The sequence below is a fragment of the Nematolebias whitei genome, chromosome 10, assembly GCF_014905685.2.
Source record: "Nematolebias whitei isolate Nwh7 chromosome 10, NemWhi1, whole genome shotgun sequence".
Taxonomy (NCBI): domain Eukaryota; kingdom Metazoa; phylum Chordata; class Actinopteri; order Cyprinodontiformes; family Rivulidae; genus Nematolebias; species Nematolebias whitei.
Genome location: NC_056507.1, coordinates 37333729 through 37345863, shown reverse-complemented (window position 1 = coordinate 37345863; position 12135 = coordinate 37333729). Strand labels below are relative to the sequence as shown.

The window sequence follows — 12135 nt, the reverse complement described above, 5'->3', positions numbered from 1 at the left end:
CCTCTTCCAGCTCTTCTGGGAGGATTCCAAGGTGTTCCCAGGCCAACCAAGAGACATAGTCTCTCCAGCGTGTCCTGGGTCTTCCCCGGGGTCTCTTCCCAGTTGAACATGCTCGAAGCATCTCTCTAGATAGGCGCCCAGGGAGCATCCTTACCAGATGCCTGAACCACCTCAACTGGCTCCTTTTGAGGTGGAGGAGCAGCGGTTCTACTGAGTCTCTCCCGGCTGTGGCTGAGTGGTTAGAGCAGTCATCCTCCAATGCGAGAGTTGGGGGTTCGAATCCACCAGCAGTCACATGCCGAAGTGTCCCTGGGCAAGACACTGAACCCCTAATAGCCTCTGATGTGTGTCCCATCAGTGTATAAATGTGATCTAAAAGCACTGATTAGTCTCATTAGAATGATGTTTTCAATTAGCTTTGTAGAGATGTAGAGTGCTGTATGAATGGGTAAATGAGGACACAGATTGTAGTGTAAAGAGCTTTGAGTATCTTGAAATAAGATAGAAAGGCGCTATATAAGTACAGTCCATTTACCATTTATAACTAAACTTCTCACCATGTCTCTAAGGGAGAGTCCAGCTACCCTGCAGAGGAAACTCATTTCAACTGCCTGTATCCACGATCTCATTCTTTCAGTCAGTACCCAGAGCTCATGACCGGTGAGGGTAGGAATATAGACTGACCAGTAAACAGAGTGCTTTGCCTTACAGCTCTGCTCCATCTATCACAACGGACCGACACAGAGTCTGCAATACTGCAGCGGTGGTTGGATGCATCACAAACAACGATGAGTCCAGCTACAGGCGGGAGGTGGAACACCTGGAGAGCTGGTGCAGGAAGAACAACCTTCACATCAATGTGAAGAAGACAAAGGAGATGGTCGTGACTTCAGACGAAACAAACACACCTACCACCCTTCCCCTGAACACGAGGATCTGCAGTGGAAGTGGTGTCCAGCTACAAGTACTTGGGTGTACATATGAATGACAACCTCTGATGGGACAACAACACTACCAGCCTGATCAAGAAAGCATATCAGAGACTCTACTTCCTCAGAAGGCTGAGACGAGCTGGACTGTGAAGCTCAGTCCTCACCTCCTTCTACAGGTGTGCAGTGGAGAGCATCCTGTGCTCCAGCATCAACGTGTGGCATGGAGGCTGCACAGCTGCAGAAAGAAAAGCTTTGCAGAGAGTGGTGAAGGCTGCACAGAAGACTCTTGGAGTCGGTCTCCCCACCTTCACAGACATCTACACCTCCAGATGCAGGAAGAGGGCCATCTGGATCATGAAGGGCCACACTCACCCAGCACACACACTTTTTGCCCCGCTCCAATCAGGAGTTGTGGAGCATTAAATGTGGAACCATAGGCTGAGGAACAGCTTCTACCCTGAAGCTGTTAGACTCATGAATCCCTAATCAGGATTATACTGTGAAAAAAAAAATCACTGTAGTGCCAGTTGATTGATACAGTATGTGCTGCTGACTATCCATGCTGCTGATCTCATGCTGCTGATTTATTTTATGCTGCTGTGTTCATTCGTATTCATCTGCTCACACAGACTCATGTTCGTGCTGCTGTTGTTCAGCATATTGTTTTTGTACTACTAGTGTTTAGCATATTAGCGTTTTTCTTAGTTCATATCTTAGATATTATTACTGTTTTTCTTTTACATTTTGTTGTATGTAACTGGGACACTGTGTACACAATTTTGTTCCACCACATGTACCACATGAGATGCGAATGACAAATAAAGAAAGCTTTGACCTTGAGATGCTGCACAAATCTGTCTGTCAATCTCACACTCTGTTCTTCCCTAACTCATGAACAAAACCTCAAGATACTTGAACTCCTCCACTTGAGGCAGAACCTCATCCTCAACCTGAAGAGAGCAGTCTACCCTTTTCCAACTGAGGACCATGGCCTCAGATTTGGAGGTGCTCATTCTCATCCCAGCTGCTTCACACTTGGCTGTGAACTGCCCCAGTGAGAGCTGAAGATCACGGCACGATGACGCCAACAGAACCACATCATCTTAAAAGAGCAGGGATGGACTCCCTCCACCCTCTGGATGCACCAAGAAATTCTGTCCATAAAAGTTATGAACAGAATCGGTGACAACTGTAATCTGTTGCATGATATTTTAATGGTTTCACATTTTTGAAGAGGTACTGTATGTGTTTAAATTCACTCCTCTTTTGCAATAATTTAATTTAAAGAAATGTTTATTTTGTTGAGCCTGTGTACTTCCCACACTGAAAAAATGAGTTCTTGTTCCATGTCTACCTTATATTTCCTTCCCAAAGTAACACTGTTTCCTCTGTCAATCTCATTATTAAAAATATATATGCTGTAACAGCCATTCAATTTACTTAAAGGGGATTTAAAATCTCATTCTACCAGGTTATCCATTCTTTGTTGAAAAATAAATTACCGGTACTCTTACCAAGCACTTAAAAAATGTTTTATGCCTAAAACCTGTCATTTACGTAGTCACAATGCATTAGGCTGATAGTGGTTCGAAGTTTAGGATGCTTCATGTTTTTAGCAAGGTGCAAGAGGGTTACAAAATGACAAAGGAGTAAATAAATGAGAATTAAAGTGATAAAAACAGACCAAAAAAAGATGCAAAACATGGTGAAGGTGCAACAGAAAGCTGAACTGATTGCAAAAAGAAAATGAAAAATAACTTTAAACATTTGCAATGGCCAACAGCTTAAAGAAATACCACAGTAAGACACAGACTGGGAAAAAAATATCCACAAGTGGAAATTAAATTCACAGCAAGGGACTCAAAACTCATTAAAAGACGAACAGAGGGGTTTTCACAAGTCTGTGCCTAGGGGCCAGCTGTACGTACTGCTGAATTAGTGAATACATTAATTTTATTTGTACAAAATGTGATCAAATTGTATGAGCAGCTCTGTATATAATATTTCAACCTATTTTGTAAATTATTGCAAAACATTTTTGTCACGTGATTATGTTTGAACTAGTGAGTGTAACTTGTGCTGAAGATTAAGACTCAAGTGCATCTAAAATGTTATATAGCTTATTATATAGGCTGTAACTACCGTAACTGTAACCATAGGAGCGACTGTGGCTGAGTGGTTAGAGCAGTCGTCCTCCAATGCAAGAGTTGGGGGTTCGATTCCACCAGCAGTCACATGTTGAAGTGTCCCTGCGCAAAACAATGAACCCCTCATTGCCTTTGATGTGTGTCCCATCGGTGTATGAATGTGTTAAAGCACGGATTAGTTTTTACAGATTCACATTAGCTTCTAGTAGAGTGCTGTATGAATGGATAGATGAGGGCACAGATTGTAGTGTAAAGCGCTTTGAGTATCTTGATAAGATAGAAAAGCGCTACATAAGTGCAGTCCATTTACCATTACTGTACCCACCACTGCACCCTGCATTCACTGGTTAACTGGTCATCATTAACTTCATGCAGATTCTCTCACTGGTACATTTTCATCTTTAAATCACTTCTTGGTCTGCTGCTTTCATACATCTCCTCCTACATGTCTCTGTGTGAATGCAGTTAAAGCGTGCGCTCTCGGGACATTGTTACATGCAGTGTTCCCTCAGTGCAGACTGAACTAGTCAAAAGGGCCTTCTCCTACTCTGCTCATGTTTCCTGGAATATCTTGCAAAAAGGTCTGAAGCTCTCAACTTTGACCTCTCTAAGTGACTTCAAACATCTAAATTCATGTGAAAAACCAAGGCAGACATGTTCCTGTTTTTAGTTTTCAACATTGCCTTACAGTCTAGCTGTTTTTGTTACATTTTTTAATACTATTTTATTTTCACATGTTGAGCTCAATTTGGATGCATCCTTTATGATTGTCTAGTATTGTCTTTGTTGTCCACTGTTGTCATCACTCTGTTAAAATCAGGTCTCTCTTATAAATGAGTCCCCGAGGCTCAATGGGACTAACCTGTCTAAATAAAGGTTGAATTAATGAAAAATACAAAAGCTTTCTCTGTTATCTGAGGTTATATGTACCAAAGGGAAACGAATTGTAATGCTACAGATTTGCTCCTGGTTTAATTTACTAAAAGTCAAATGATAACTAAAGCTGAGTTGTTTAGTTTCAGATTATAAGAACACAACCACAAGTTGCAGTTTGCTCCTCAATCGTTCTAACAGTATTGTCAGCGTGTGTCGTTTTTAATTTAATTTATAATTGTAAAATTAATTTGCTAATTTAATTTGCAATGTTCCATAAATCAAACAATGTATACTTCACTTTATAAACTGTCATTATCCCAGGAAATTGTTTTGGATGCACATTTTCCGTGCAACACTTGAACGTGTAGTCTTCCACGTGATTGACTGCAGCATCTGACCAATCAGTGTGGCTCAAAGGGTACGTCGTAAAGCACTTATCCAATCAGGTTCAGGTGGGAGGATCCAGAGTTTGTCGTAGCCCGCGGAGACGGAGCATGAATGAAGCAAAGAACTGACATTTGGATTAGTACATAACTTCAGTCTTTATTACCTGGTGTCATGTGATGAAACAAGAATTAAATAGACAAACAAGAAGCCATCGGAGCCTAGTATATTGCCCATATACTGGGTTCAGTGTTTTTACTTAACTTCAGCTTCAAAGCAAACGAGCCGATTGCTAACAACAAATAGCATGCTGGAGATCCAGGACCTGGTGGATGCATCAAGGTTGAAACATTCAGATAAAAGACCTGACGGCTCTATCTGGAGAAGATAGACAGCATCAAGAAGCATCGTTGTAGCGTGGTATGAGACTAGATTAATTAAATATGCAGTTTTACGCCGTGCAGAGCTAGCTGTCGCTAAATAACGTTGCTAACCTGTAGCTAGTTGTGTTAGCTCAATGTTTTCATCAGTTCATCTTTTCTCACGATGTGTGTGAAAATGTGTCGCATTTTGTTAGAATCTTAGATGGAGCAAGGGTTTCTTTTACATTCGTTTTTATGTCTGCGAACATTGTTCAATGTTGAGCGATGATACATTTACTGTGGCCCTGAGGAGCAAATCAACAACATGAACCGAAGAAGACAATATTTAACATACTGTACGTCGCATAACAAAAAAACAACAATTAATTCAGAAGACGCTACAAATACAACATTTTCATAAACATGATGGAAAGCATGCTTAATCTGAACCGCATTTCAAATTACCAAGGACCAACAGAAAATACTTAAATTCAAAATACACAATATGAAAACATGTACTGTATACAGTTTATTAATAAATACGCTTTCTCTTTTATAAATTTATTGTGAACAAAGGACATTTGTTTTGACTTGACAACCAAATTGGGGTCGTTTTTGTAACACAGGCACCTTTACCTGCTCATTAAAAAAAAAAGAAAACCTAAACATGACTTTACTCTGAATCATTCAGTCACTTTTACCCAGTTGTACAATTCAGGAAAAGCAACATTAGAATGAGGCTACATGGAATATACTCTTCTATACTGCATCTCAAAGAAATATACATGAATTTTTCTTTCGCCACATTTTAATGACGTTTGTAATATCCACTACAAGTTTCAACAAAATACGCTTATATACAGTACTGCTTCAAACAAATTAATGTTATAAATATTAAGATTTGTTTGCTTTTTGTACAGTTAAGCTGTTTACCTCAATTTTAGCCTTGTTAATTTATTTGTGACACAAAGTGCTGCAGCTAGTTTTGAACACTTAAGTTTATTAATTTACTAAACAGATTTTAAAAATATCTTGCTATGGTTTAAAAAATGTCTTCTTTGCTTTTTTTGTTGTCCTTTCTGTTTTAAGTTAGCACCTCAGAGCTACCACAACAGCTGTCTTCTTTGTTTTATTACTAAAAATCTGACATCTGTGTATTTTACTCAAAGCGTCTGAGGCAGAAGAGCGATCATGTACCTGAGCTCCAACAACTCCACGAAGCCCGTCTGCAGCAGCATTACTGACCTGCTGAACGCCCTCTGTGGCTGCAGCCTTTCTGGGGTGTCTTGGAAGCGCAGAGCCTTGGGAGGAGTTTCCAGAGAAAGTTTTCACAGAGCTCTCAAAAAACGAGCCTATGGTGCCCTGCTGTCTAAGCTATTTCAAGATGGTACCAAAGGACCTGCCTCAAAACAGAGTGCAACTGCTAATACGCCACCCAGAAACAAAGTCCTCATGATGTGCTTCGACCTGAGGGTGGCAGGGTGTCGAGAGGAAGCAGAGAGGCTGGAGGAGCAGCTCGAGAAGCTGCCTGAAGGGGAGTCTTCTGGTCTCAAGGAAGTAGATTCAGTGCTTGACCTCCTGGTGTTTCTAGCTGGCTCTGCACCCCCACCTTTGACCTCTTTCAGTAAAGACTACATGAGACGAGAGAGACTCGTTGTGCGGAGGCCACAACCTTGGAGCTACCAGAGCGAGGAGCTGCAGAGGCTTGAAGCCCGGGCATGGGGTCTGATCTGTGCAGAAGAATGGGGGACTTTGGAGACTCTCCAAGGAACTCATCAGTTGATGGAAGCTCCGCCGGGCACAGGACTGCTAGCTTTAAGAAATAAATATGAGGTAGAGGAAAGATTTGAGAAAGAAACCAGGCTGTCATTGTTTGGAGCACTGCAGCATAGTAGCACATCGGACATGGACATCAGACTGGACATGCCTCCCGTTCCCAGTAATATTGATGTTACTGGGTTGGCTATCAGGGTAAGAGACTTTGCCTAGTAAGTAAACTGATACACTGTAGTTTTTGTAGTTGTGTCATAGGTTACAGCAGGTCTGTTGTTGTTTTATTAAAGTTTTTGAAGTTATTTTGTTTTTGTGTGAACTATCGTATGAATGATTTGTGCAGGTTCCTTCCTGTTTAGATCAGTCTGAAGACGAGGGTTTCCAGTCGGCTTCAAACCTGACCCCAGACTCTCAGTCAGAGCCCAGCCCTGTTCCAGACATTGATATTTGGGAGGCTTTACTCACATTTGAGCCTGGAAGACGTCGTTGCTGGGAGTCTGTTGGCTGGTAAATGACCTGTCACTCTGATCATATGCATGCTAAGCTGAAAACTCCTGAAACTGTTTTGGAACACTGTTCAAACTAAATCCTAAATAATTTGCATTCAGATAACCAGTATTATAAAACACCACTTAGTTTTATTTAATTCTGTCTCCTTGTTTGTAACACATCACTAAACTGCTCCATTTTTCTCAACAGCCCCCCAGGAAGGCGGGAGTGTTTTTATCTGACAGAGGGAGGCAGGGAAGCCTTTGATCAGCTGTATCGGCTGTGGGAGGGGGAGATGAGGGTAGTGAGCATGGGCACATCATCTCCTATCCTCATGCTGCCCCTGGACTCTCAGTCGCAATTAGTGTCCGACCTCCTAAATGTTCTGATAGGAGTGGCGTCCACCACCTTCCCTCTCAACAAGGTGCAATTCATCATCATTTGTTGGTCTCTAAAATGCTGTTAAATGCAATCATTTCCCCGTTTAAGTGCTGCCATTGTGCAACTTAGGTAAGCACACAAAGAGAAGAGAATCAATGAGCAATTAGTGCATGAGATATAAACAAAGCCAGTTCTCCTAAAAAAAGCTTATTACCCCAAACTTTATTACCCCAAAGAAACGAGCCAAAACGTGTCAAGTCATTAACCTGATTAAATGATCAAGAAGTAATTTACCATGTTCCTGATGCTAAAAACTGAACCACAAGAGATTGTTGCAGTTACTTTATTGCGTTTCATTAAGTTTTTTTTTTTTTTTTTTTTTTTTTCAGAAAGCGGTTTCCTTTGTTCGACACTAATTGCATCTTGATTCTATTGTTTCTCTATGCTCCTTACTCTTTATTGCTTGCTGCCAAAGTTAAAAGCTACTCATATTTTTGGCCCTTGTTTCCATATATGTTTATTATGTTAATATATTATTTTATGAACTGCTGGACAGATAAACAACAAAACTCTCAAAGTAATGATTGGGTTTACATCTACAACTGATTACATTTTGGAGTGAACCCCATCAAGATGGCCACCGCAGATTACTGACCATTGGCTACACAAAAATACCTGTAACTCAGCCATTCTTTACAGATATTGAGCTAAAATTGGATATGGTAGTAGCTAAAAGTCTTCCTCAACACTACACTACACATTGCACAGCATCTTTGTTTAAAAACATGACATTAATTCAATTGTCAGAGTTAATTCTGTCTATTAGTAAAATAGTTCATGAATTACTGGACAGACTTTAATGAACTCCCAGAAAGGAATGTGGTTAACTTTTGAAGTTGCTCTAATTTAAGATGGCTGCCTTGGCTGATCAATCTTAGCAAACACACGAGGCTATAAACAGTCCATTTTACAGTTATTGAGCTGAAATTTAGTTTGATAGCAGCTGAGTTGTGTTAAACATAATCTTGAGATCTAATCTTTATTGCATCAGATTGCACTTAACAACAATTACAAGGGTCGTCCAAAGTGCGTATAACGTAATTTCTAATCAACTGATCTGGCATGTAAGTTGATGGGCACCATGCATTCCTTTAAAGAAAATTGGGCATTTAATTCTGTTATTATAGTTGGATTTTGACATTAACGTACAATACTGCAGAAAAAAAGCCAGCCCTTTTTTCCCCTCATTCAAGGTGCTAACTTGTTTTTTGTTTTTGTTTTTTAACTTATTTTTGTAATTGTTCAGATTTGTCCATAGTTAATAATCCATAGATTTACCATTTTTAGAAGGTCTTTTGAAGTTACTTTTTGAAATTGTCTTCATTTGAGTCCAGTCCTTGTTCATGAACTTTACTTGAGGAATGCAAAGTTTTTTTGTTTTTTTTGGTCCATGTGACACTGGTCTAAGAATCATTCAAGTATCGAAGGAACCCAAACTCAAGACAAAGAATCTGTCGTGTTGATGCACAACAGCTTAGGACAGAACAAGTTTTAAATGGTGTGGTTCCAGCAACTGGTCACAAGGACACAACTTATTTTGTTGATGCAAATGTGAAATAGAACTTGTTTTTTCAGGAACAAAATAGTTATTTCTTAATTTAAAACAAAATTTAACCTTTTTTAATTTACTGAGGTTAGTTTTTTTTTGGAGCACAGTTGGTAGAGCTGCCACCTCTCAGCGAGAAGGTCGCCGGTTCAAATCCCGGCCCGGGACCTTTCTGGGTGCAGTTTTCTCGTTCTCGCCGTGCTGAGTGGGTTTTCTCCAGGTCCTCCAGTTTCCTCCCACAGACCAAAAACATGCATGTTAGGCTGATTGGTAACTCTAAATTGTCCCTAGGTGTGAGTGAGAGAGTGAATGGTTGTTTGTCTCGTTTGTCTCTGTGTCCCTGTGATGGACTGGAGACCTGTCCAGGGTGTCCCCTGCCTCTTACACAGTTCCAGCTGGACATGAGCACCAGTGACCCCCGTGATCCAAAAATGAAGAAGCAGGTTAAAGATGATGGATGGATGGATGGATGGATGTTTTCTTGGTAGGCCTGGCACTTTTTTTTCCCTACTTGTTGTCTAGTTTACTCAAACCTTTTAAGGTCACAACACAATTAAGTCAGAGTCAGAGTTTCTTTATTGTCATTCGCACCTCATGTGGTACATGTGGTGGAGCGAAATTATGTACACAGGGTCCCAGTTACATCCAACAATAAAATGTATAAGAAAAACAGTAATAACATCTAAGATATGAACCAAGAAAAACATCAACTAAATATACACTAAGCACTCATAACATAAAAACATTGAACATCAGCACAAACATGAACATGAGTCTGTGAGCAGATGTGCACGCATGAACACATCAACATTGAAACAGATCAGCAGCAACATGAAACAGATCAGCAGCAACATGATATGGTTTTTCACAGTGATTATTCTAGTTAGAGATTCATGAGTCTAACAGCCTCAGGGTAGAAGCTGTTCCTCAGTCTAGTGGTTCTACACTTAATGCTCCTTAACCTCCTTCCTGAGGGGAGTGGGGCAAAAAGTGTGTGTGCTGGGTGGGTGGGGTCCTTCATGATGCAGGTGGCCCTCTTCCTGCATCTGGAGGTGTAGATGTCTGTGATGGTGGGGAGACTGACTCCAACAGATTTCTGTGCAGCCTTCACCACTCTCTGCAAAGCTTTTCTTTCTGCAGCTGTGCAGCCTCCATGCCACACATTGATGCTCAAGCACAGGATGCTCTCCACTGCACACCTGTAGAAGGAGGTGAGGACTGAGCTTCCCAGACCAGCTCGCCTCAGCCGTCTGAGGAAGTAGAGTCTCTGATGTGCTTTCTTGATCAGGCTGGTGGTGTTGTTGCTCCAGCTGAGGTTGTCATTCATGTGTACACCCAAGTACTTGTAGCTGGAGACCACTTCCACCGCAGATCCTCTTATGTTCAGGGGGGTGTAGGTGTTTTTGTTCCTTCTGAAGTCCACAATCATCTCCTTTGTCTTCTTCACATTGATGTTAAGGTTATTCTCTCTGCACCAGCTCTCCAGGTGTTCCACCTCCTGCCTGTAGCTGGACTCATCATTGTTTGTGATGCATCCCACCACCGCTGTATCATCTGCAAACTTTACAATGTGACAGCCTGGATGGGTAGCTGCACAATCATATGTGAGCAGAGTAAACAGGAGGGGGCTCAACACACATCCCTGAGGAGAACCAGTGCTGAGGGTTATGGTGGAGGAGGAGAGGTTGTGGATCCTCACTAACTGTGGTCTGTTTGTTAAAAAGTCTAGTACCCAGCTGCAGATGGAGGGGCTTAGTCCTAGTGTGGATAGTTTGTCCATCAGGGTTTGGGGGATCATGGTGTTGAAGGCGGACGTGAAATCCACAAAGAGCATACGGACGTAAGAGTTTTTCTGCTCCAGGTGGTTGAGTGCAGTGTGGACCACAGAGGAGATTGCATCCTCTGTTGATCGGTTCTCACGGTATGCGTACTGATGAGGGTCCTCGTTGATGTTGATGGTTGTTTTGATGTGAGTCATGACCAGTTTTTCGAAGCATTTAGCGACCATCGGGGTGAGGGCTACTGGCCGATAGTCATTCAGACCAGTCACTGTAGAGCTTTTTGGGACTGGAATGATGGCGGCAGTCTTCAGGCAGGTGGGAACTGTCTCCAGGGTAAGCGAGGTGTTAAAGCAAATGGAAACAAATATTTATTTAATAACACAATTTTAGTGTCATTCACATCACATATGGTGCATGGGATGGATCAAAATTATGTACTCAGGGTCCCAGTTACACCCAAAAGTAGCAAAAGTATAAAGTATAAAAAGAAACAATATACAAGAATGTAAGATGTACATTAAACAATACGCTAAGGGGAGTGGTGGCGCAGAGGTTAGAGAAGGTGGGCCTGTGATCGGAAGATCGTCGGTTCAAGCCCTGGTACTGACAACATCAAATATGTGGGTGGGGTAGGTGAAGCACCCACACCTGCCCCCACCCTCATTCGCCCCACTCTGGGCCCATGAGCAAGGCCCTCAACCCCCACCATCTGCTCCCTAAACAGGTCTCTCTTGAAAATGAGTTCTCGTGGCTCAATGAGACTACCTGGATAAATAAAGGTAAATGGGGGAAAAAAAAAAAAAATATATATATATATATATATATATATATACACACACATATACACACACACATACATAACACTAATAATGTAAAATAATATGGTATATTAAACAGCAGCTTGAACACGAGTGGCCAAAGTGGACTTATACCCATACTCACTTGGGCCATGGCTTCCTCAGACGAGTCGGCGGGAGAGAGGGCAGACTCCAGAAACTCTTCTCACCACCAAACTTTTTGACCCACAATGAGAAGGTGCTATTACTAAGACTGAGCTTGTTGTGTCTCTGTGGACTGATGAAGTCTTTTAGATGAAAGATGAAACATTTCAACAAACAGAAACCGTCCAGAGAACCTGACTTAACTTTGTTGCATAGTCTGATTTGACTTTGTAATAACTTTGGGGATTAGTCCTTGGAGTTTATGTTATGGATGATTGTCTCACCATACCAAACCAATATTGGGTCAATTTCTGTAAAATTCACTAATGTCTAGCCATTTTGTCTAAGCTAAGGTAGAGTACCGTAGTTGTGGTGGCCATCTTGAACTGAGCTCACTCCAAAAGTTAATCAGTTGTAGATTATTGGAGATCCAATCATTTCTTTCTGAGAATTATCTCCCCCC

The 12135-nt window shown here is 41.4% G+C and overlaps 1 protein-coding gene across 1 annotated transcript in view; it reads left to right on the top strand.

Moving 5' to 3' along the window:
• Positions 1-4684: 4684 nt before the first annotated feature.
• Positions 4685-12135, top strand: part of tubgcp6 (tubulin, gamma complex associated protein 6) — a 36623-nt gene continuing 29172 nt past the window's right edge. The window contains exons 1-4 of the mRNA XM_037683735.1: positions 4685-4759; positions 5871-6672; positions 6818-6981; positions 7174-7387. Of these exons, the coding sequence (XP_037539663.1) occupies positions 5893-6672; positions 6818-6981; positions 7174-7387 (1158 nt within the window). The 5' untranslated portion in view covers positions 4685-4759; positions 5871-5892. The remainder of the gene's footprint in view (positions 4760-5870; positions 6673-6817; positions 6982-7173; positions 7388-12135) is intronic.